The sequence below is a fragment of the Bombus bifarius genome, unplaced genomic scaffold, assembly GCF_011952205.1.
Source record: "Bombus bifarius isolate JDL3187 unplaced genomic scaffold, Bbif_JDL3187 scf7180000008026, whole genome shotgun sequence".
NCBI classification, from domain to species: domain Eukaryota; kingdom Metazoa; phylum Arthropoda; class Insecta; order Hymenoptera; family Apidae; genus Bombus; species Bombus bifarius.
This window is the reverse complement of record NW_022884399.1, coordinates 143,662-170,426: the sequence shown is the minus strand read 5'-3', so window position 1 is coordinate 170,426 and position 26,765 is coordinate 143,662. Positions and strand designations below refer to the sequence as shown.

The following is a 26,765-nucleotide window of genomic DNA, read 5'->3' as shown; positions in this document are numbered from 1 at the left end:
GTAATTATATACATTGGTTAAATACCTACAAGAAAATATTTGTCAATATAAACTGTAAAATATAAGCCTTTCGTCTTATTTTATGAATATATTATCAATCACATGAAGAACTAAATTTTTTAAATATAATAGGCATGTCATATCAAACACTTTGTATAAAGCGTTTCTACTAAATTCTACTAGAAATTTTGAACATTTATACAACAAAACATTTATAATTCCTCTTTAAATCTTCTCTTATCAAATATTTTGATGTGTTAAGTTTTATTCCCTCCAGGTTGATGATTTAATATTCTTTAATTCACGACTTTCCGAAGGATCAATTATTGTTTCATGTAAAAGTTTCTTGGTGTTTTGTTTTCTCTTGTTGTAATTAATTTGTTCACTTTCTACAGGCTCACTATATATTTGTGAGACGTTTTGATTTAAATGAAACTTACGGCATGGCACTATAACAGTTAACATGCTAAAAGCGAAACCCAAAATGATGCCTGCAAGTACATCCCACCAATGATGTCTATTGTCACCGATCCTTGTTAATGAGCATATCACAGTCCACAAAAATATTATACATTGTAACCACGGTTTTAGGAAAAACGTCCGATCTGGTAAACGGCGTTGTAAGTACCACTACAACAGAAAAATGTATTTGTTTAATGTTATAAAAAAGGAAAACGATAAAAAGGATTTAAACATTGCAAAAAAAGTTTAACTAAACGTACATCATTTACGTGAAGAGTATTTTCATATTCTATCAAAAAATTAAACTTTTAAAATTTACAGAAGTTTCTGTAAGATAAAAAAAATATTGTTTCTGAAACAATTTAGTTTTATGTAAATAATCTTTACGGTAAGTACGTATAATAGATAAATCTACGAAATTAATATATCTACAAAAATGTCATAAAAATATAATTCAATTTATTAGACAAACGAATGATATGAATTGATGCAATGATGCATAATGAATTAAATTCATTTTATCTAAGTCGATTAGTACAATCTAAAGTCAATTATAGTTAACACCAGTACATAGCAAAGTCGATATATGTATACAGGGTGTCCCGTAGCAAATGGTACAATAGGATATGGAGTGATCCTACGTGAAAACATAAATCGAAAATATAGAATATTTTTTCATATGACTTTGTTTGATGACTTGTTGATTTTTTCATATGGCTTTGTTCTCGAAAAAAAGACGGTTTAAACGTATTTAATTAAGAACTGGTCTGATGAACGCACATGATACATTTCCAAATTTTTTTCTGAAAAATTTTACTCCACGGTTTTTACTTATTTTCGCATTTAATCTTCTATCGGTTATTTACTCCTATTCAGTCCTGAATTAACTTAGTTTAAGTATATTTATCAAATTTTGAGAACCATTTATATGAACATCTATACCACTAATTTCAAGACACCCTGTATATACAGGTTATAATATCTTCTAAGAGTAGTCACTATTTTTCAGATATTTCTAATAATGTGCCAAAGAAATGCTTTGTACGAAAGTTAGTCAGTTTTCAATCTGCTATACATTTAGATATTAAAAAATTCCAGTAAACATTTTTTCGATTTGAGGTCACAGTCAGGTTGAGTTTTTTAAGTGACACCACAAATTTTGTATTTCACAGAGTTGAAGCTGACGTCAAGATGAATTCCACGACCTACTTTCCATAACCATAAGGTGATATTGGATTCAAAACGGTATTATTGATATCGTTAAATTTGTTTAATAAACTTATTAATTTGTCCTTAATCTTATTTGGAAAATGTTATTTGATGAAAATAAAATACATTTTAACATTGCTTTTGTTGATCCAACCTGAATTTCTGAATCCAAAAATTTCTAAATTTTATTCCGAAGTTATAATATGATAGGTCGTTGAATTTATCTTGACGTTAGCTACGACTTTGTGAAGTGCAAAATTTATGACATCATTAAAAAAAATCAACCTTGACTCTTTATTGAGGAAGAGATTATTTTTTGAAATTTTTAATATTCGAATATGTAGCGAACCGTAAACTGACTATCTTTTGTTCAAAACATTTCTTTAGCAGATTTTTGGAAATATTTGACAAATGGTGCTTACAGTATACACTCTTTATGTATTTACATACGTATGTATAAATGACCAAAAGAAATAAAATAAAATGATAGAACAAAAATCTGTAGAAACTGTAATATAATTCTCAGTCTTAGATAGCCAAAAACTATGCCCATCAGAATTTTTTAATGTATAAAAAGTACTGGAAGATATAGTCATCCAAGTGATAATAAAACATGGCTCAAAGTCCTTTAAATTTAATGTTCACAATTTCTCTATTATTCCAGGCTCTGTATCAGAATTTTTCATCTACTCGTATTTGCATTGCAATTTTTTTCTAATAGAAATTAAAAAATTCGAAGAAGTGAATATATAAAAGTTCATAATGTATAATCATATGCAAAGGAATTATAATGTTATATAATCATATGTAAATACAATGTGTATGTATATATATACCTACTTACCACAATAAAAGTAGTTGTGAACATAGAGAGGGCAGAATGGCCAGATGGAAATGATTTGCTAGAATCCGAGACAAACCATTCTGAATGTTCTGTATTTGTACACGTATATTTTTCCACATATCTGAAATTCAGTATGTAAATTCATAGTACCAAACAGAAGATCACAGATGGTTTTTTAATCTTTATTTAAGTACTATCGAACTAAGATTTTTGTAATAATTAATTAAATATATTATACTGTTATTTAAAATTATATTTTTAAAATACCTTTGGTTAGAAAATTATCTCGTAGTTTTAAATACGATATATAAATGTAATGTAGTTATGTATAGTAAAAAATACAAATATAAGAAAAGAGAAGACCATTTTTATACTGTAAAATATATACATTCTTGTGGAAGATGAATTATTCTTACGAACAAAAATGTAATACAATAAAAAAAATGCTTACTCATTGGTGCAATTCTCTGCCTCTCGTGGTTTACACGTATCCAAAAAGTGTGGTCTTGGTTCGCCCACCAGAGTTTTCATAACATCACATATAAACGTTAAGGCAATTATTCCGATCGAATAGTGACCATACCACAACCATATTTGTTTTGCTCTTGAACCAGCGCATCCTAATTCTGTATCATAGCTATCTGCAGAGTAGCATACGAATTCAGACAGCCACATCTAAAAATATGCAAAATAAAATGTTATTTACAAAATTACAGAGGAATAGAATTATAATTCATTAGATTTACAACAAAATTAATAGCTAGCAGAAACATAAGTAAGACTTGCAGTAGCATAAATATATTATATACAGTGTAATGCCCCGTTAATATGCATTGAAAAGAACTGTTATTTTCCCTAATTTTTAAGAATAATCTAGGGGAAACGTTATTTTATCGAGAAAATAATTACACGAATAAGAGTAAGCAAAAAAGCAATTTTTATCGCTCAACGCTTGGCATTCAAATCTGGTGAATTAGGGGGTGTTATTCGGTTGATGAAAACTGAAATTTTTATCATTTTTTCTCTTTCTCGATAAAGGAATTCTAATAGGTTGCTGAAGTCTTCCTAATTAAGCTGATTGAGTTAAATTTCATTAATCCATTCATTATTACTTGATTAATAAGTAATGTTTAACTTGAAATTCTATAAATATAATTACTAACTATTTCCCATTATGCGTATAGATCTATCATTAAAAAATAATAATATTTCATATAGCAAAATAGAATTTGTTTCTTCATAGAAATAATGGCAATAGCAACGTCTTGTGACGCGTAGCAATATCCATTTTTTTTTTGCTATTTCCCTAAAATTTTTAAATATTAAAATACTGTAATGTGGAGTACACTAGATAATGTTAAACCACAATTAAGTTTATATTTAGACTTATTCAGTTAATCGAGAAAGTATTACTCGTCCACTGCAATCTCTTTTATTGTAGGAATAAAGATGGGAAGCTTTCATTTTTTATCAGTCAGTAAGTTATCGTTTGTTGGAAAACATTAAGCATTGAGCGATGATGACTTTATTCTTTCGCTCACTTTTATTTGTTATGCTTATTTGACAGGTTTGGATATGATTTGAACTTTTAAAATTCCAAATATTAATTAATATCCATATCCAGTGGATATTACTCACGGATTTGTTAATATTGACTTTGCGACATAAAGACATAAATCCTTATGTCTTCGATTTTGAATCTTTCTCTGAAGTTGATAAAAAATATAAGGGTGTGAGATTCGCAAATCCGGACGCAACTTATATGTATTTATAATAATAATTATGGCCTTGATAAAAAATGTCTTCTTATATTTCACGTAACGTACAAAAATAAATTAAATTTATTTTGAAGGCATTTTCATTTTATATCCTATTTTTAAATCTTAAAATCCTGGAAGAATTTCAATGCTTAAATGATTTCTATATACAAACTCAATTGATAAAATAAATTTGCGAATTTAATTCAACATTTGTAATTCATTTAGACTTTTATTTACTCATACAAATTTTGTATTCATATTTTAGAGTAACGCGTTCAAAGAGATATTTATGTTTCTAAAACAAAAGAATTTTTATTACTCAAATTAATAATTAATTCAAACAAATATTTGTGTTTGACAGTTTTTTAGAAAATTATAAATCCTATTCAGCAAATATTTTTAAATTTTTAGAAATATTAAAAATATTTTATATTTATTTTATTTATACATACCACGACGATCGGTATTAACAGACATCCAACAATCAAAAATGTAATAGAAATCGTATCTCCCATGAACTTGAATGAAATTTTTGGATCATTACAGTAAAAACCGATATGTTGCTGCGGAACTGTCCCAAATTCCAATACTGCTAGAAATACAATGACTGGAAAGTACAAGAGTACAATTGAAGATTAGAAAATATGTCTGTAAAAAGAAGTAAAAAATTGTAACCATTCAAACTTCAAATTAGTAAATACATAGACTTTGATAGTATTTCAACATGATAAAATTCAGAAAATTTTCTAAAATAATTCGCTCGTACATGTACAGAATGTTAAAAAAAACATGTCATTGCTATAACAGATAATTCTACACCATCGGTTCGATGCTGCAAAAAGGTATAAGCAAAAGAAAGTACCGGGAAATTGATCTTGACTTTGAATTTTAAGATGAAATTTCTTTTGCTTGAATCCTGTTGCACTCATCACGAGGATCATACTTGTCAAAGGAATCACGAGTTGTAACTTGTGATTCGATTATTTTCTTGAAAAATGATGCTAGAGTTCCATAGGCTGTTACATTGGCATCATTTACAATATGTTTACATTTCGCAGTCAGGTAGAAAATAAACAGCACGATATTAATATAGTACATTTTAATATAGTACGAGATAGTACATTTTAGGCCCTAACTTCGTAGAATGATGTACCTAACTTCATGATTTTAAGTTATTACAAAATTATTTACTGCATGAAAAAATTTTTCGCGCAAAAGTTGAATAATACCAAAAGAGAAACGATTCAGTATCTTTATAATCATATAGTCATAGGTAGTTTGCAGATGTTTATCGTGTGACATTGCAGTTGTGCAAATCTTTATCGTGTTAATAATGTTTATATTTTTATTTGATATTTTATCTGAAGAATTATCTGAAGATTCTACCTGTGGAAATAAACGTATTGAACATTGCTGATACATTATATAATTATACTGGTAATATATATACAATGATACATATAAATGTCAAGTAATCGAATAAAATCTCATTATTTATTTTATTAACAGATCAAGCATATATGTATGTAAGGTTTGATAATGAAGAATAAAAATCCTGTTAATTTTCTAACTTTTTCGATACGAATTTAAAAGAAACATAGTTAGCGAATGTTACAAAAACAATACAAGTATTATAAATTATTAATATTACACACTACTTATTAGTTAGAAAAACTTTAGTAAACTGTCACTTTCGACCGATACCAGAATTGAAAACATCATATTATGTACAAAGATATGTAAGATAAAGATAACAGATATCATACGATTGATATGAAATGAAATAAACCTTTGAATAAGAATTTCAGAATACCTACGTATATTTGTTTCAGTTTCAGGAAACAAAATAAAGTTTATTTGTTTCTATTTTATTTTAAAGGAGTATTCGTTTAAGACATATATTTGTTTTTATCGAAAAAACAATTTGTACTAAAGTAAATATGTATATTATAAACGATAATAAAACATACATTAAAAACTATAACATAACAGACGAAACGTTTTTCATAGTTAACAGTATATTATTTTTTAATAATTTATTGGCTTCTGACAAGTTGAATACGAAACTGATACTTTTAATTCAATATTTTAGTATTGCAACAGCTTTATCGTCACTAATATGGTATGAACACAGTATAGTCATAAATAATACATTTGAATATAATTAATGATGTTTAAAATAAAAAGAAAAGATATATGTACGTCCTCGTAATAATTCTACTATTTTATATCTATGTACATATATAGTACGTACTTAATTTTTCATGCAAGTCTTAGTTAATAATTATTTACAATTAGTACAATGAAAAATATTCACAATAAGAAAGATTTTCTCATCGACTTCAGTCATTTTATTTTAAATTCATTTATAACTAAAAGGAATTACACTATACAATACCCTGCGACGTAATTCTTTCCGTTGAAAACCTTATTGTCGTAACAATTTGAACACATCTAAACAAATATACTTTTTTCTTCAACGTTTTGCTAAATCAATTTCCTATGTACTTGTTGAGGAAAGTACACGTGTCACGACATGTTCCATTTTTGTTTTGCTCGATACTTACACAAACTGTATAAATTTAGTGGAGTTAGGAATTTAAAATCTTTCCACCGTGAGGCTACTTTTCTATTGAGTTTACTCTTGCCCATATTATGTAAATTTGACACGTGCTTGCAAACAATCAAAGCAACAACATCAGAAAGGACTAAAAATAAGAATGATACGTAATTGGAAGAAGGCAGCTAGGGAGGAGGGGAAGAAAGAGGCAGGAGGAAGGAAAGAAGGACGAAGAGAGATAAAAAAAAAGGGAAAGAGAAAATGAGAGGAAGAGCGACGAGTGCTCTTACTTCGAACACCAGTAGAGTTAATATCACACACGATACTGTGCGCTTGCTACGTGAAGCAATAGTTAAGTATTCGGCTCAAACTCGAACGCATGCGTATAACTCATGTGATTGCATAGCTTGTCTCGATGATCAAGCAGTTTTTCTTTTTGGGAAGGTATAAGGACGTGATTAATGAAAACAATCCTGAAACCTTTTCTTATTAATGCTATATCAATAAAGATTTTAATAAATGAAAGATACACTATTATCTCTTTAATGTCTTTTGATATATGAGCCATTCAGAGATCGAAAGAAACTGATTAACATCACGAAGTGGAAAGTAAAAAAGAGCGATGATGTTGCAAATATTATTTTTCAAATTTATCTTGAAAACTACTACTATTATTTATGTCGTCTTCCCATGATAAATGAACTCATGCAAGCATGTCTTCTGTCTTTTGAGAATTAAACATTAACCGCCTACTTATGTGATGAAACTAAAAAACTGACAAATAGTTAAGTTGATCAATGTAGCGCCTGAAATATTCATATATAGAATAAATTAGATAAATGTGAAATAAATTTATTGCTTTTTTATAAATTCTTTGCTCATTTGATATTATCGTTTACTACTATATATACTATATACTATATATATAAGTGGTAATAGTAATATATAGTACATCGTATAGTATATTATAGTGTATATATACATATATACTATTAATTATATATTATATAATTATTGTATATTAATATTATATATCTATATATATATTCTTTGTATTTGTATAAACATTAAATGGGACAATATCCGATTCTCATGTTATAAAGATAGTTGGACATTGGAACAAAATGTAATTTAAACATTAACATGTATCTAATATTTTGCAGCATTTTAATTTAAAATAGGATTCATACGTCTGAACATAGAGTAGTATAGATTATTTTTCTCGAGTATTCTGCGCTTGCAATTTTTTCTGTAGGTTCTTTCTTGGAACCTCCAGTTTATCTAAAAACATAGGTATGTATAAATATTTCAGAAACGATGAATGATACAGAAAATGTTCCAAACGATTTCTGTAGGATGTTAGAGACGACATATCATACTGATATTTACAATATTTAATCCTGCAATGGTCTTGAAAAGCCGTTGTGAAGGTCGCATTTAAATTCTTAAATGGGATTCTACATCCTATTGTTGCATTTCCTTTTACGTAGCTTAAAAGAATACAACATTCGCCTAACATTTTTTTGTATTACGCATATGTTTCGAAATATTTACACGTCTTCAGATGAAAGGAAAGAATATACTGTATACGTATATACCGCAATTTTTTATTGTTGCTATTTTATCACGTACTTAAATGATAAGACTTTGTTTTCCGATTTTGTGTAACATCATATAATAGAATTCTTTACAGAACAAATGTCTGTGAATCTATTATCTATTATATAAAATAAAATATTATCTAGAAATGAAAATGTTAAATTGATGGGTGTACCGTTATGTATTAATAAACGGCGCAAGTCTGGTGTACCTAACTAAAAATACCACAAAGTTAGTAAACTTGCTAGATAATACTAAAATTTTAGAACTAAAAATTTAAAATGAAAGAATCACCAAGGAATCACTGCATATCTACATAGTTGAGAACCAAGTATATACATACTTATGTAGTAGAAAATAAACTTTGATAGTTTTCTACCCTAAAATAGTACTTGGTTGATACAACACGTGCAAATATCACAAATCTCGTTTGTTACTTTTAAAAACTACGAACACGTAAACATAACAATATGAGTTTGAAGTGAAAGTATAATGTTCTTATGTAGAAATTTGAATTTCTACGCTTCTGTCAACTTTCTTTTGGTAGAAATATTTTGGAGATATACGCAAGGTTTAAGATCAATTGTTTTTGTAGTTTATCTCAGAGAGTTCATGAAGATATTTTATATCAATTTTTAATATAAATATTATTTCAAGAAAATCGCATTTAATCGTTAATTACTTTATAAATAATTATTATCATAGAAAATTTTGCTTATTTAAGGGCGATATAAGAATCGCCCTATCATTTTAGAAATTCCTTGCCTATCTGATGATAATGACCTGATTTATGGTGAGCAGGGGCTGTATTTTTTTTGTACTATCGCGCCATCTCATCAGTGGATATCTTATTCTTGTATTTAGAAAAATTTGTTGCTTTTAATCTATTAATAAACTTATAGTCTTATCACTTTTAATGTTAAGGAGAAACTTCATTAAAAATTGCTTCCAAAATAATATCTATAATTTTTAACTATTACTCATTAGTCGAGTGTTGCTGTATGCTTGCTCGTTACGAGACCATAAGGATAAATATATTAATAACGAACACAATATGATAATTCGTTATATTAGTTATACTAGTTAACAGCTTTAAATAATGCAATGGATAATTCACAGTGTCAAGTATCATATTTTGCATATTCTTAAATCATAAATAATAAATTCAGATGTCGAGATGGTATTATTACAACATATTCAAATACTTTTATAATGTAAAAGTTTCTTTCGTTTTATAAGGAAATAATGGATGCACAACATTTTTCGTTTTATATTATTTTATCGAATTAAGTATGATCCATTTTGTTCTATCCAGATAAAGATCACAACGTTTGACAGATTAGCTTTCATATTTGTATAAAGATGTATAAAGATCGTTGTAAAAGACGTGTCTGTAAAAAAAAGACACTTTTCGGACAACCTAATACTATCACTTCTACTAAATTCTCCTCATTTCAATTACCTTTGGATAATAAATACATATATAAAATTATACGCGTTTTTGCAATAAATTACGCCAGAAAATATTGATTAACATTTGATATCCAAATAATGAAACAATTCAGAGAAAAATCCTCTTGTTCGGTAAATATATTAATATATAAACATTTCAGAATAACAACGAGTCAGATAAGATGATATATTATTCAAATAATATATTTTACTTAAATAATGGTCAATTTATCATAAATAGCATCACGGTCAATATATAATATTTACTTGGAAATCGCTTACTTAAAAATTATCTAATTAAAGAACTAAAATAAAGTCAAGTATCATTGTATATAAATCAAATATGTATGACATACGACTTCATTATTATTAACAAAAATTACTGGTGGACGGGGACAATTGTAATTCATAAAGAAGATTATATCAGACATACATATTTGTATGAGCTGCCTTGCTTATTTTTTGTACATTTCGTTTAACTCAGAAATATGTGCATATGTTTGTTACATCATTGTTACTGCTTATATAAAGAAGAATAAATTTCAATGTCATATGACCTAAAGTTAAAACCTATGGTGAGCGCGTATATAAGAAAATTAAGCTATAGCCAAATGTTGCAACTTACAGATCAAATGTATAATATAGATACTATTATTTCTCTAACTATTAAAAATACACAAAATATTTTCATATGAAAATTGTTTAATCTAGCAGAGATTATTCAATTTAACAGAATTATATTTAGATTGTTGCAGATATTTTAGTATGAATGTATTTCCATCCTTTTGTGACGCCTTTTCTTCTTTTTTCGGGAAATTTATTGAAATGGTAATTTATTGAATATCTCAATGCCATCATGACATTTTCAATAGTACTGAAGTATAACACTTGCCACCAATATTCACAGAGACATTCAATAAATTATTGTTACGTACAGAGTGTACCATCTGGAATATTTCCATTGTGAAATAAAATTTGAAAAAAAGATTTCCTATAAAAGTTCTATAACTTTGTAGAAGCCGATATATAGTAAAAATAGTTTTATTATGCGTTACAAACGGTTAATGAGATAAAAAGGTCGATTTTGTTTTCTTAAATAGAATGTTATATTTTGTTTACTTGTAAGTAATAGACAAACTCGACCACCTATAATCTAAGTATTTTAAGGTCAGCGAAAACAAAATTTTCTGTTTAACTTTTGATGCTGCTGGCTGAGGTAATACTGTTAATTGCAAGTAAAAGCTGTTACACACTATCGACCAGTTGCCAGAGACACTGCACTGGGTTTAACCGTTCAACAAAATATACATACATACAAGGTTGTATGTACGCTATACGCACTTGATCACAGCGACCACGAAACACGAATGACGCGACGCAAAGGTGCGGGCGACAAATGAAATGATATGTTGAATCATATGCACGAGTTTACATGACAAACTTTCTGACTGATCTGACATAGGCGAACCATTGATAATTTAACAATTTGCTCGAAATTCATTCTGTTCGACGGTCCCTATAATGCCGACAGCTTTCGAGATTCGAGCCACCGAGCTTGGATGCTTGATTGCTTGGTTTTTAATCTCTCATCGACAACTGCATCCAAGCTGCTGCATTAATTCTTCCATGACTCAGTGATATTTAAAACGTATTGATATCAATGACGAGTATTTCAACATTTCTTTTGCATGTTTACACGTAATCAGAAATATCCTTACCACTTACAGGTTAGGACGTGTTCAAAAATAAGTGAACTATCTCAAGAATCGAAGATGAAACGAAACGTCACTTCTGAAGCAGTGCCACAGCAAGTTAAGTAGAAAACTTCGTTATACGACCTTTGTTAACCTTGCAGTACTTAGTGTTCCAGAAACTTTACAGCTAAACGAAACGCAACATTCTTTGAAAAAAAAAGAAAAACAGTTTCATCACGTCAATCTTCTACAACGCTATACAAATATTTTTACTATCCACTTGCTGCTACAAAACTACGCAATTTTTGTAGGAAATATTTTAGATGATGATGGAACTAGATGCTACATCCTGCATATGTACATATGTATATATGTATATATAATACGTTGTTAAACACATTGTGAAATACTTAATAAATAAAAATGATAAAATTATATAATTCTTTTTTACAAAATATGTTGATATTGAAATCTTCATAAGCAATAATTTGAAAAAGATTTAAATATTCCCCTGTGAAAGCAGAAAACTGTCACATGGAATTCATTGAACGTTTGCAATAGTAATTGCTGATAAGTGTATAACTTGAACTAATTTTATTCGTGTGCAAAAAGATCGATTAACAAACCCTAGTTTTTAAATCGAACTATTTTTATTTAAAATCGATATACGATCACTTTCAATTTAAATATATGTACATAGTATATACTATATAGAGGAGTAATATAGAGGAGTAATATAGAGGAGTTTATATAGAGGAGTAATTATTATAATAATTTCACCTAAACACCTCAAGATACGTAGATAATTTTTACCAAAACATGAGCTAGTAGCAACGAGAAAGTGTAACAAAATTTTCTTAACGCTTTCCTTGACTACTACGTGCCAAGAATCTCAAAGTATTCCATAGTCTATACATGTTAATGATAAAAATAGGTGAACGACAGCTTATTACAGATGAACGGCAAAGAGCAATTTTCGAATTCAGAATAAGCTGATAGAAATGAAATTTTATTAAATAGCTGAATATATTGATATCATAGACCGACAAAATAGTTCTGAAAATAAAATGTGCTAATAGATCTATGTACTTAGAATAAGTGTATCATATGTTACATCGCTTCTCTGAAGAATATTAGTCCAGGAGAATCGTAATCGTTCATTTCAAACTTTGATCAAAGTTTAATGTGAAAATTAATAATTACATAATATATCGTCTCCTAAATGAATTTAAGATAATAAGATGAACCATGCGCAAAATGGATAAGAAAATAGTGGAAATTTTCACTAATGAATCAAGATTTAGTCGTTTTGAATCACATGGAAAATCTTATATACAATGTCGAATAAGGGGAAATTTTGTCTAAGACGTATCAAATCCACTCTATGTGGATAAAGAAAGTGATAAATTAATTAGATATGGTTTGGGGAGGAATGACCATAAATGGCGTTGGTTCAGTATAAACGCTGAGTCATGTAAAGTGGACATGAGGCTAATTATTATTATACGTGTTTGGGAGTAGGGCGCCCTAGGGGGGTAATGATATTAATAATTTATGTGAAAATTAGATACTTCAAGAAAATAATGATCCAAAAATTTTACAAGACAATAATCTTAATTTTATGAAATGGTGGATTCGATATGAAACGCTGTGAATTGATGTTGGGAAAGAAGTATCGTTTTAAAGATTATCGAATTTATATTTAAATAACAGTACTTAACAACAATGTTATTTAATGACGCTTAATGACATTTTTATCTCCGACCTTCATAAGAGGTCTAAGAGTAATTATTATTCCTTATTACTCTGTGATAATTCTTTAGTAAATGATACTTTCTCCTTCCTTTTTTTAATTTTAGTTCTTGAAACTCATTTAACATGAAATGTACCCTAATTAGTAGGATAACATAGAATTTTATGTTCTTTTGTACAGTAATGCAATTTATTTTGTCACAACACAGTTCATTGACGTTTCACCGTACGCGTATGTACCAGTGCACCAAGTTATTTAGTGCGACACGCCCGGAAAAATTCTAAGCAGACGGTCGAGTCATACAGTATTGTATTACATGGTTTGTGGTTTTCCAGCCAACTCTCATTGCATGCACGATTCGCTCCTAGCGTGCATTTAGTTAGTTAACGTACTTAATATGTATCTTCAATACCAACTGTTATTAGATATACAAATGTCAAAAAGACTTATACCTGGTATCTCCTTGTCGTAAATGGTTTATTTTTTAGTATATCTAGCGTTTTAGTATATGCGATATTCTTATGACATTAGTAATATATAATATCTTGAAAAAAGTAAAATTGTAGTAATAAATCATAACGATACACTGAAATATCAAATTAATTAAAAAATTGTCTTCTCTCTCTGTGAAAAATAAATGTTTTTGTTCATTATAATGGATTATTAACGGCTCAACTAAAATAATCAATTAGATTTTATCATTTTTGGGAAAAATTAGTTTCTTTTAAGGATTATAGCAATTATTTAATTATAATTTTTTAAGTTGCCTTTATAGAAAAGGAATCAATGGGAAGTGTTCCTATTCGTCTCCTGTTTTCTCCAAAAGAAGAAATGTGGAAGTAGAACAAAACCATTTTAATAGTTTCTCATTTACTATTCATAAGTTCTGTTTAGAAGCAATGAATGACATGCTCTTCCGTATAGCTAATTGTCGCTTTAATTAACAAGTGAGTTACTTCCTCATAATGATCGAAAAAATGTACTAAATTAATGGATATAAATATAACATGTATACCTAACATAAAGTTTATACATATTATAAATATTGATGGTTATTCGTTTGATATCGTTTTAATATTTTTTAGACATGACATATATGTATTTATATTTTTCGCACTAAAATAAAATTAAAGATCTTTATATATTATACATGCATATATGCATTCCCTTATACAGCACAAAAAATGAAGGAAAAGCAATCATGACTTTAGCATTTCATATTTTCGTGTAAATAGACTACATAGTAATTTTTTAAGGATCTAATTAATAAAGTTAGCACATATCGAATCAATGAAACTGCGGAAATGTAAATTGATTACATTTAGAAGAATATTATTATTATATGTATGTAGTTGGAAGAAAAAGAAATAAATTGAATGGTATGTCTTAATGATGTTACATGATAATTGCACGATGAATGTAACAATTAAGAAAAAAGAAAGAGAAATAAATTCAAACCTGATAAAGCAAGTAATATATCCAGAAAGAGCACCCAACGTATAGTATTTTTACAGATACTCATGATCTTCTCGGAGACAGTTCGTGTCGTTACTCCGTCCGAATTATCCAGGATTTCCTCCAACGTCGCCGTACTGCAATGAGTCAACTGTTCCGTTGATCTCTGAAAAAAAAACATTTAGTAAAAATATGTATAAAGATTCGTACAGATAGTACTTTATCCACAATTACAAAATACATATAAATTTAGGGAATTTTTATACCGTGTGCCTAAATTCGTGGTACGAATGAAATCAAGAAGATTCTGTGGTTCAAAATAAAACGAAAATCAGCAATAACAAAATCGGATCAAATACTTCATTTCTTAATTCTCAAAGAGACAGAAATATACAATCTGGAAGATTATTTTATATGCGAATATAGAATAAAAGTTCTTCATTTACGATCAATCTGAGTATGATGTCAAAGCAATGTTATTCATTTATCTTCACTGCCGTATCATTTTAAGTAATATTATATTTCTAGTATCATCTACGTATGTATAGATGTATAATGTTGAATACAAAAACGAATGGGATTATCTAGAATCTAAATCAAATCTCTGATATTGTACATACTCGAAGTCACTGATAGTAAATTAATTAACTTTGATTTTATCGTAATCTAATAAAGATAAAATTTTATACATAAATATCTACTTAATAACATATAGTTAGGAATCTTTTCATCTTTAATGAGTTTTAAACGGGCATGTATCTATTTCTTATTTCAAATTAAACATTTCACAAAAGGCATAGGCAAATATGAAAGTTCCACTAAACCAAATTAAACTTGTGATGCATCGATTGAAACAGCTTCCTAGGAAAACCATTTCGACAAAGTTTTAACCTCCTGCCCCTATTATTAGGGTTATTGACCTAAGTATGATTTATAGTGTTACTGTTTGATTTCTTTTCTGATTATAGCTATAGTGTTACATATCTGGGAATTTTTGTAGATCTTTTGAATGAAAAACTCATTCTTAAAAAATAGGGGAAGTTTTAAAATGTCAATTTTTTATTGCAGTTGTTAAATGACGACATTTATACCTCTACAGTAGAACCTGCTTGTCATGTTTATTAACTCATAATTTTGTCAACTTTCCCGGGATAGTGCGTCATAGTTAATCATAGAAATTACTTGCTCAACATTGAAGATTTCGCAAAGTATCTCAGCAGGTCCAATAATATGTTCCATACATATAGTTAGTAAATTATCGCAGCAATAATGCAATTCTGGCTAGTTCTGTTTTTATTAGATGAGTGAATCGTATAATGTCTAACTTTTACTAATCTTCATAGGTGTCATCGTGGATCGCAGGATTTACTTACTTAACATTGAAGATTTTGCAAAAGGAATGACATTTTAAAATTCACTCATTTAATAAAAACAAAGCTATTGAGAATTGCATGTAATACTCGTATGATACGCATATTATATCAATTATATAAATAGGTCACTTTTCCATACACAGGAAGGTAAAAAATAGTAATATTCAATTTTTTTAACTGTGACGCACCATTCCGAAAAATCTGACAAAATTATGAGTTAATAAACATGGCAGGCAGCTTCTACTGTCAAAAATATGTCGTCATTTAAGAACTTCAATATAAAATTGACATTTTAAAACTTTCTCTATTTTTAGGAATAGATTTTGCTCCTCAAGAAATCTCCTTTCCACTAAAAAAAAAAACCTGAAAAAGATGTAACACTACCCTAATAATGAGGATACGGGAGTAAAATCAGCTATGTCCTTCAAACAAAATTAAACTAAACATTCGATGCAAATAGAAATTCAACATGTGTTATTATCGTAAAAACAAAAACTAATGCGTATAAAATTCTTAATATTTTAATTTCCAAAGATTAGCAGTTTTCCAATAATTATTTTTCTACTACCTTATAGATACTTTTAAAGACTAATGTAAAGCTCCTTATAGTTACTTATTGTAAGCTAATGTAAATGTAATTTATGAAAAGCTAAATATTCTTATGTAGATAATTAATTAGTAAAGAGCGTTGAAAGTGAAGAAGAGATGTTCTAAACTTCCTTTCCTTCTTTTTATTAGGAATTATACAGATAAGATTAAAGAATTGTTAATGCCCAGAAGATATTATTTATTCGAATTGATAATTTTAATTTTGACATCAACGTATCGAACAATCCCTTTTAATTTATTTTTATCAGTTGTACTAGAAGTTGATTATCAGATGTACATTAATTTAAATTCAATTGCATATATTTTATTCATCATCTAACTTAAATACTAATTTGCATGGTTGTATTTAATACGTATCAGTTACAGAATCGTCAAAACAATATTTCTTATTCTTATAGCCACTAATTTAAATACAAATTACAACAATTACCACTTGACTCTAATAAAATAACTATAACAATATTCAGTTAAGAACACCTACTTTATTGATAAAATAACAAGTAATTAATAAGAAACGTTGAAACAATGTTAAATTACTATGAATAATAAGTACAACACTAGCAACTAACCAGAACTGACGTTTTAATATCACTTGCCTGCCCTTGACATACTTTCTATCTATTCTAATCAAAATCTAATATCGAATAAAAATTCCTTAATTTTTTATAACCAAATATAAATATTCGAAATAACTTAAATCATAAATAAGTTCAAATGTACGAAAAAATAATCCGCATCAAATATGTGAAAATGCATAACGATATCTCTGACTTTAGAATAAGATACGTTTATACGTATAAAGATAAATACATATGTGTATACGTATATAAAATAACAAAGAATAAGTTTTCTAAATGTCAAATAACCAACAACATTACAAAATCATATTTCTTGCACCTAAAGAACAGTATTAAATAAGTTTACTGTAACTAATATGCTTGTGTTGCAATAGTATGTAGTATGTTATCGTAAACAAAAAAAAAGTTTCTGATTTATAAAACAAACAAAGATATATTTCACAGTGCATTTTTCTAAATCCTTCGTTTATCTTTCAAGAGAGAATGTGTTGAAAGTTTAAAAAGGAAATGCTATCAGAATGATTGAAAGAAATTACAAAGTTTGGAATAGCAGCTTAATCACTAAATTACTTATTATAGTTACTTATAAATATAATATCATACATTGAAAAGACGAATGAATATTAACAGAAACTTGTAACAAATTATGATAAAATATTACTGAATACGTTATAACATACAATCTTTAAAAAATGATTTTTCTCATTTAATATTTTAAATTGCAATACGAGAAATAATAATTTTTTTTATAGATAATAATGTTTTACACTTTACATAAATGTCCATATTATTGTTATAACTACTGTTATTTCGCAGCGTTAAAAATAAATATTTTTAAAAAATAAATACAGAAAATCTTTTAATGTGAATAAGAAATGCATTTCGTAGTAAACTTTGATATTCGTTTCCATATCCTATATTACTCAAGATTGGTTAAAACGTTCGTCATGTTTCAATTGTTCAATCCTACTTAAGGAGCTCAACAAGCCTTATACATACTTCTTTAAACTCATACGATTCTTTTGTCTCTTCCAGTCTTTTTCTTTAAACGGAAGTAAGAAAAAATGAAAGCAAAAACCAGAAAAGCAAAACTAACACAAAGAAAATGTGATTTCATAAAAGTAATTAAACGATAATTCCATTCAAACCATATACGTGTATATTTAAGTACTACAATGCATTACTATTTCTAATACTACGCATTATATAGGCTATGCAAACCATGTGCGAATAATTCTTATCGCAATCTTTTAATAGAGTGTTACGTATTTAGTGTTAAATAACATTATACTACGACTCTGATAAAAGCATTAATAAATTTCCTTCCCGTTCTTTTCGGTATAAAAAGTTTAAAATATAAGACATTTGACTTTCGCATTTGCATTTTTAAAAGATTATCTATTTCTTAATCGAACATTCTTTTAACTATATATTTAAAAAAAGATATAATATTAAAATACGGTCACGCGCTATTACTATTAATTAGGTCGAAGCTTCGAAAACCTCGATTAATGACACTTGATTGAAAAACATGGTAGCACATCCGCATATTCATAGGGGAAGACAAGCAGTTTTTAACTCATTGTCAGCTATTACTATGAAATTAATTAGGGGGAAAGAAAAACCTTGGTCGAATAAAGATACTAGTTCACTATACGCTGATCGATATATTAGACTTAATTTGACCGGTCTTATTAATATTTTAAATCTATCTTTCCCGGAATCCTCGTTTAACTTTCTTTTAATTTTCTTCAACCTTAAATTTAACATATTTAAGTGCGCAACTATATACGTACATATATATGAATAATATATTTATATAATAAAGTAACAATATATGTATAGCAATATTTGAAAACGATAATTATATATATTCTGATATATTTATGTAAACTATGACAAAATATAAAATAATTGCATTCTTTTATGTATAAACTCATGGTGGTAAATAGGTACAGAGTTAGCTTTTAAAACTAAATTTAAGATTAAAAAAAAGAACAAATACAAGAGAAAATATAGTTTACAAATTGAATATTTTGTAAAATTAACTTTTTTAATATCATATTAGATGCATAAAGTATTGAGAAACTTATATTGTTATATACGAACCTTTATTATTAAGATGACATTCTACTTCTACGAAACACCTTTAGTGGGACACGAAAATATTCGAACATCCATACAGATTCTGATCTTTATACTTTGAGTATCGACTAGATACTCAATAATAATTCTATCAGTTGAGGAAGAAATAGATAAATTTTACGATAAAAATGTTATCAATAGCGTTATCAATGTATGCGTACATTGCTTATAATAAACACGTGACAAATGTTTTATGAAGAAATATTGAAATCGATAAAACAGAAAAACTGTCGATTAAATATAACATTCGAATGCTTTGTAAATTATTGACAATTATTCATAAAACTCACAACATATCTTTTATGTATTTTACTTCATTAATTTCCTTCAATTATTATCCTCTCTATTGTCTGTTATCTCTTATAATCAAAATAATCACCTCGAACAATTATTAAAAAAAAAATACCTTTATATGAAGCACAAATATAAATAATAGTAATATAATATTTTTGGATGATAGTCGAAAAAATATATTTTCAATTTAGAAGAAAAGTATTTAGACTGGTTTCGAATTTAATAATAATTATTGAAGGTAATAATGTATCTCAGTTAATATTTAAATTAAGGATTAGCACTAAACACTTTTAATATTAACATATTTTATTTAAATTACGGTTTCATAAATTATGAGGTAAAAGTCTGCCATCATAAATTGAAGAAGAAGAAAAAACAGATTGTTTCGTCATTGTTCAATTTTGAGACAACCAAGCTTCGACGACAATCTGTAAAGACTAAAGACACTTTTCAACGTCTTATTTTACAATCATTGACTATATTTTAACATTGAAAGTAAGCACTGGAATCATAAGAAACTTTGAAGTATCAAAAACTACATCCAATAGCACTCTTTACTTTGAGAAGAATTAAATTGAGCATTAAACAACTCGCTATTTTATATGTATCGACGAATAACGATAATCCGATAAGAAATTTATTTAAAAAAGTAAGTGCCTTCGTATTAAAAGTAACGACACATTTTACAGAAAATATGGAACAGTAACTGGTTCAACTCGAAGCAGCGTCGAAACACAACTGGCGTACCTCGTCTTCAATCAACGACTTCCCTCGCAAGCTCGAATTAAATGTTCTACACACCCTCTTGTCCCCTCCACAGACACACCAATGAAAGGATTCAACACGTGTGGTGCTGTGCGGTTTAACACAAACGCTTCGATAATACCACCAAGACGAACGGTAAGAGGTCCAAAAGTAAACTACGTTATAATTTTATTCAGACTTTTAATTAAATTACTTAACATACTGTCTGAAAAGTAATGAAACTCTGTATTAGATCAGTCATATAACTGAAATATCATTATAGAATAAAATATTCTTATATTGATAAATATAAATGTTTTTCGTATATTATTCTTGTTACGCTGCTGTATCAGTAATACATCATGTTAGGAACTATGTACATACATATTTCACTCTTGTATCAAATCTTTAAATTATAAGGAGCAATACATTGCACTATATAATTAAAAACAATAATTTTTTATTCTTACTCTCTATAATTTTTATACAGTATAAATTTACGTAATATTTATAATATGTACATTTCTTTTTTATTTTATATAGTAAGTAAACTTATTTCTATAAATCATTGCTTCTTACTACTTTTAAATGTTTATTACGCAGTAATTACATCTACAATAATTGGAGATAAAACTTATAATATTACCGATACTGAAAATATGATTATTGTACAATTCATTAATAGTCAAAAAACATAATGTTCTCGTCTTAGACTTAATTCCTCAATACCAACGCCAACAGAAAACTTTCAGGACCAAAAGAATTAGCAAAAATAGAAAATATACTCGTATCATCGTATTAATTATATCGTCAACGTTTTATATTAACCATATCTTTTTGAAAAAGTGAACCCCGTGAAAGTCAAAATCTATTCACCATTTGATATTCACAATACTGACGTAGTATCCAGTGTATACATGTATGGAGGGTTCAGAAGCGAATCAGCGTAAATCCAACTTTCTCTAAAAATGTGTTACGCAGTTCAAAAACCTCTTTATTGTTGGAACAGTTGATAAATCAATTAAGTAATTACTTTCATGCGTATGAAATAGTTTTCAATACTTATATTGACCACAGAATTATCAGACAAAATTATACAGAGGACAATCAGTGTAAGTCAGACTAAAATCGCGTCAACTTTATGTTTAGTTCTTTGTTGTTTAAAAAATAATTGTACGCTGTTTTACTTACATCATGAAAGAAAGAAACAAAAGTACGCATTTTTTATTATCAGGAAGTCACCATTTCTCTGATACTGCATCCGAATATATATTTATCTGATAATAAGCGAAATTTATCTGATTGTGACGATGGTAAGTGAAACGAAAACTTTATAAGAATTTGTTATAAAGAAACTCTGTAGAATGATTTCCCATTTTATGAAACCAACATAAAGCCAGTATCAAAAGGAAGACCTTCGACTTTACTCAATGTTGTTCGGAACCCACTGTATTCATAGCGTAAACCCGTGAGAGAAGTTAAAAAGAAGTACATGTTTGCTCTATTACATTACATCTCTCTATTACATTTGCTCATTTTATACATTGCTCTATTACATTTTATTACAAAAAATACGAACATCAACCTGAAAAGAAAATCAAATGAATCTTGGTGCAGGAGATAACAGTGAAAGTGATAATCCAGACGAATATATTATATAATATAATTATATAATACATTGACTTATTCAAATTTTCCAATGGACATTCGATATAAATCACGATCTTTTCATTTAATCTAATTTCCTCTGAAACACCATGGCGATTTTCTTCTGTTTTTCTTGTGATCAAGTTCATTTGTATGTTATTTTATAAAAATTTATTTTTGCATTTTTACTACAATTGTCATTTTTTACAACAATTTGTAAAAACCTTATTTATCTCGGTTTTAATGCTAATGGACCTACGCTGATAGGCTTCTGAATCCTCCGTATGTACGTAGATGTGTCTTAAAAATGCATATCGTTAATTTATATATTAATCCAGTAACAAATGGCAATAATATACAAATTGCATGAAAAAGTCTTCCATATCCATTGTTAGCGTGGAAGATAACCTTTTATAGATCTAATTATTACATATATACTTCTAATGAAGTTCTATGAGTATTTACGTACATATATCGCTCAACATTTCCTTTCTGAATACATACTTTGCTACTTCCGAATTCAATAAAATGATTCAGTTTAAATACGAAGAAACGATTTCTAGTAAAATCCTTAAACGTACATAAATGTTGGCTTTTACAAGACATATACGGTAATTCTCTAAGAAATATCTCATATGTGCAGAGTGTATAAAAAGTAAATGTAAAAGCCGCCACAGTAAGACTGCACTTCCCGATCGATGAAGATTTATAAAAAAAAAATGCAAGCAAAATTGACCTTGACCTTGACATTCAAGGTGAAATGTCTTTATTGCATCGCATACTTTTATCCTTATCATGAAGATAAAAGGTCTTAAAGGAATCATAGATCGCAACTTAATGGTTCTCTTGGAAAATGATGTTAAAATCTCATCAATCGCGTGTGCGTACATAAACTTAATAACTAAATATATATGTGTGTGTGTGTATATATACAGGGTGGTTGGTAACTGGTGGAACAAGCGGAAAGAGAGTGATTCTACGCGAAAAAAGAAGTCGAAAATATAGAATAAAAATTTTTCGTTTGAGGCTTTGTTTTCGAGAAAATCGACTTTGAATTTTCGCTCGGTACACGTGCACTTTATCACGTCTCGTTATAACGGATATCACTGCAGATTTTTAAAAAAATTTGAAAAAAAAATTTTTATTCTATATTTTCAACTTCTTTTTTCGCGTAGAATCACTCCCTTTCCGCTTGTACCACCAGTTACCAACCACCCTGTATATATATAAGTGTTTTATACATATATTTTTTTTTATTTATAATATATTTACATTTCGCAGTCGGATAGAGTTTGCAATTGAGTTGAACAATTAAGATATCAAATTGAATGTGTTTTCCATCATCTAAAATCAACGTGTAATCTTGGGAAGAAACTTGGTAGGAATATAGGAATATGAGTCCGAAGCTATTTAAACAACAGTGATGGCCATATATGTACATATGTTGAATGTGGAAGCTGACGTGCAGGCACATCTATTACGCAGATGCAAAAAGAAAGAAAGAAATAAAGGAAGAAACGGGATGTCTAATGGTGTATCTGAAATGTCTAACATGCAACAATAGATGTTATTTACCCTGCATCAGAGTGCAAAATGTAACCATATAGTAAGCAAAGTGAATCCAAAAACCAGTGAAACTTTAACATTATTTTCCAAGGGACCGGTTGAATTGCGACTCATGGCTCCTTTAAGACTTTTTATCCTCATAATGAGCATAAAAGAATGCGATGCAATGCAAAAATTTGACCTTAAATTTCAAAGTCAAGGTCAATTTTGTATGTACCTTTTTATACAAATCTCCACCGATCCATAGGTGTAAAATCACGCTATGGTGGTTTTTACGCTTACCTTATACGCACCCTGTATATATACGAGATAAATCACCGATTTTAATGAAACCTATGTATAATGCAGTTTTCAATGAAAACAGCTCCCAAAGTTGTAAGTTATAAACATATTTCACGGAATATTTCGGAAACTATTAAATTTAGAAAAATGATTCGTGAGTAAAAATTTTGTTTTTAACTAAACAAAAATTAGTTACGTAAACAATATTTAAAAAAATACTTGTTTAAAAATATGATAAAAATTAACATGTTTTTGTCAATGTTTATTATAAAATGTTGATCCATTTTCATGGAAATTTTTACAAATATACATATATAAACTTCAAATAATGGAATAAATTGAAATTGTGATTTTTAATATTATAACAAAAATTATCGTCTTTGTTACTTTCGTCCGTTTTACATACATACATATATAGATGAAATTGTTAACCATGTATGATCGTAAAAACTGTAAAAATTCTAATAATTTGTGGTCTTCTACATGATTATAATATCTTCTTCTTCGAGTAACCGAAATTAGTACCCCACACGTAGCAACTCTTCTCCATAAATCTTCATTTTATTTTAAACTTCAAAATTAACTAGAAGATACCTTATTAGAGATCGTTGAATTCGTCTTTTTAGTATAAAAGTATAAAAAACAGTATACAAGGCAGTATTAAAAAAATATGCGATGCTATTAAAAAATTCCAGGTAACCTTGATATCTCAGAAGTTATAAAAATATATATAAAAGAAGATATAAAAAAAATAAATGTATCTATTTAAAGATCTGTCATCTCTATAAAGTACGATTTCCATTTCAAACATTTCTCGATAAAATTAGTAAATACTAAGTTATTTCAAATGACTCCTTAATTAAGTTATTCCAAATGACTTCTTATTGACTCATTCTGTGTATTAAAAGTAATTATGTGTAATAAAACAGAAATGTTTGTTCTTAAATAATAATTCTTTATTGTTCTTATATCTATATTAATAATTTACGACTTCAATTTACCGCTAATATGTCAGTTTTTATAAGCATGTATATACGTATATATAATTCAGTATACGCATACACGTAAGATGCAAGTTATCCGTTAACAATACGTTATCTTCAGTACAATTTTGTATATTAATTCTTTATTTCAAATTCTTATATTAATAATGTAGGAATCCATTAAATATATAATATAATTTAAAATTAAAAATTGAAAAATAACTGTATCTAAAAATTGCTTTTACATGTTATATACGTATATGTTACATATTATAAATCAATTTTTAAACTATCTAAATATTTTACTTAAAGTAAAAATAAAAATAAAATATTCATATGAAATGTATTCAGATTTCTGTATTAAATTATCAAAAGTCTTATAAATATAGAATAAAACTTTTGACATAAATATGGATTTGCATCTGAGGCTTATTGTCTATTAATTTGTAAATATAAATGCATAGAAATATGTTAAAAAAGAAATAATTCTACAACAGGTATGCTATCAACTATAAAAACAATTAACTTGAATTTTAATTAATTTATATTCATTGTTAAATTCTAACCTGCATTGTCCACGTGTAGTATTGATTCTTGGATTAGTGAATAGTTTACAAAAATATCATTCATAAAATATTGCAAATTAACTATATATTTATAACATATATTGGGATTGATCACAGCACACACGCAAAACAAATAATTTATGTAAATGTGACTACTAAAAGTGTGAGTGCCTCTCATTGACAGCTCACTGACAAACTCTGCTTTAAATAGCGTCATTGATGATTCAACTACAGAGTTTAAAGTGGTAGAGGGATTAAATTATTTAAGAAACACGAATTTAGATATATCCTACTAATGAAACATCATAATAAAATATCATACACCTAAATAACTCAAATCAAGAGAAAGATATACTAAGCAAATATTAACCCCATTATTTTTATTAAAATGCACTAACTCTAATATGCTAATTTTTAATACTTTCATTTCATATTTTATAAATACATAAAAAAATAAAAATACTAAAGTAATTGATCATATTGTTTTTGATAATATTTCAATTTATGCATAACAATTATTTTGTATTTAAATAATATGTTCGATATTGTTGTGAACTAGTGAGGGCCTGTGGCTCCCTCTAACATGAATATTTTGTATGATCATAGGGTAAATTCTAGCACCGCGAATTTAACTGTATACTAGCATAACCGAAATAACGAACAAAAGTTATTTAACAAATTTATTGATTAAATGTTAAAATTATTAATCAGTAACAACTGTGATTACTCTCAAATTTCGTATTTACTTTCGTTACCATGGGAAAGAACATTGCCAAATCATAAATCACTCGCTTCCTAATATTGTATACTACAAACAAAATAATGCTTCTTAGCATTAGTTAGTAAGAATTTGTCTTATTGGGTAACAAATTAATCGTAGATTGTCATGCATATCCGAGGGGATAAATGAGCCGCTTTACGACCCAAAAATTAGAGAATTATTAGAATCGTTGAATTGTTAGGACCGTCAAATAAATTTCATTAAAACGCAAATCTTATTAAAGTACTCAATCTATTATTTGAATTAGTTTTGGAATTGTTTGAAGTTGTAACGCGAGCAGAGTGCTTAGCACTCAACGAGCTGCAACCGCGCTAAATTCCCCTACTTTTGGAAAGGTCACGCAACGATAATAAGATCAAATGTGAATATATCCTAAATACCAAAATAATTTTTATATTGTTTAATACTC

At 27.8% G+C, this 26,765-nt stretch overlaps 1 protein-coding gene across 4 annotated transcripts; it reads right to left on the bottom strand.

Moving 5' to 3' along the window:
* Positions 1 to 115: 115 nt before the first annotated feature.
* On the bottom strand, positions 116 to 25,908 carry LOC117207227 (phospholipid phosphatase 1-like). 4 transcript variants are annotated; one of them, XM_033447211.1, is made up of 7 exons: positions 20,107 to 20,477; positions 19,458 to 19,581; positions 14,792 to 14,954; positions 4,728 to 4,882; positions 2,967 to 3,190; positions 2,516 to 2,636; positions 122 to 630 (listed from the first exon to the last, which is right to left on the bottom strand). In XM_033447211.1, exons 3-7 carry the CDS (start codon positions 14,853 to 14,855, stop codon positions 265 to 267), a joined length of 930 nt encoding a protein of 309 aa, XP_033303102.1. In that variant the 5' UTR covers positions 14,856 to 14,954; positions 19,458 to 19,581; positions 20,107 to 20,477; the 3' UTR covers positions 122 to 264. The 4 variants fall into 4 exon arrangements, with proteins under 4 accessions (XP_033303100.1, XP_033303098.1, XP_033303102.1 ...); XM_033447207.1 differs by lacking the exons at positions 19,458 to 19,581; positions 20,107 to 20,477 and adding an exon at positions 25,576 to 25,908 and having other exon boundaries at positions 120 to 630; XM_033447210.1 differs by lacking the exon at positions 20,107 to 20,477 and having other exon boundaries at positions 19,458 to 19,852.
* Positions 25,909 to 26,765: the final 857 nt, after the last annotated feature.

Bases quoted from the DNA above. Each gene is read 5' to 3' on its own strand.
- LOC117207227 (XM_033447207.1), bottom strand. The intron at 2,637-2,966 runs GTAAGCATTTTT...ACTGAATTTCAG, and splicing joins GCAGAGAATTGCACCAATGA to ATATGTGGAAAAATATACGT. The intron at 631-2,515 runs GTAAGTAGGTAT...TTTCTGTTGTAG, and splicing joins TCACAACTACTTTTATTGTG to TGGTACTTACAACGCCGTTT.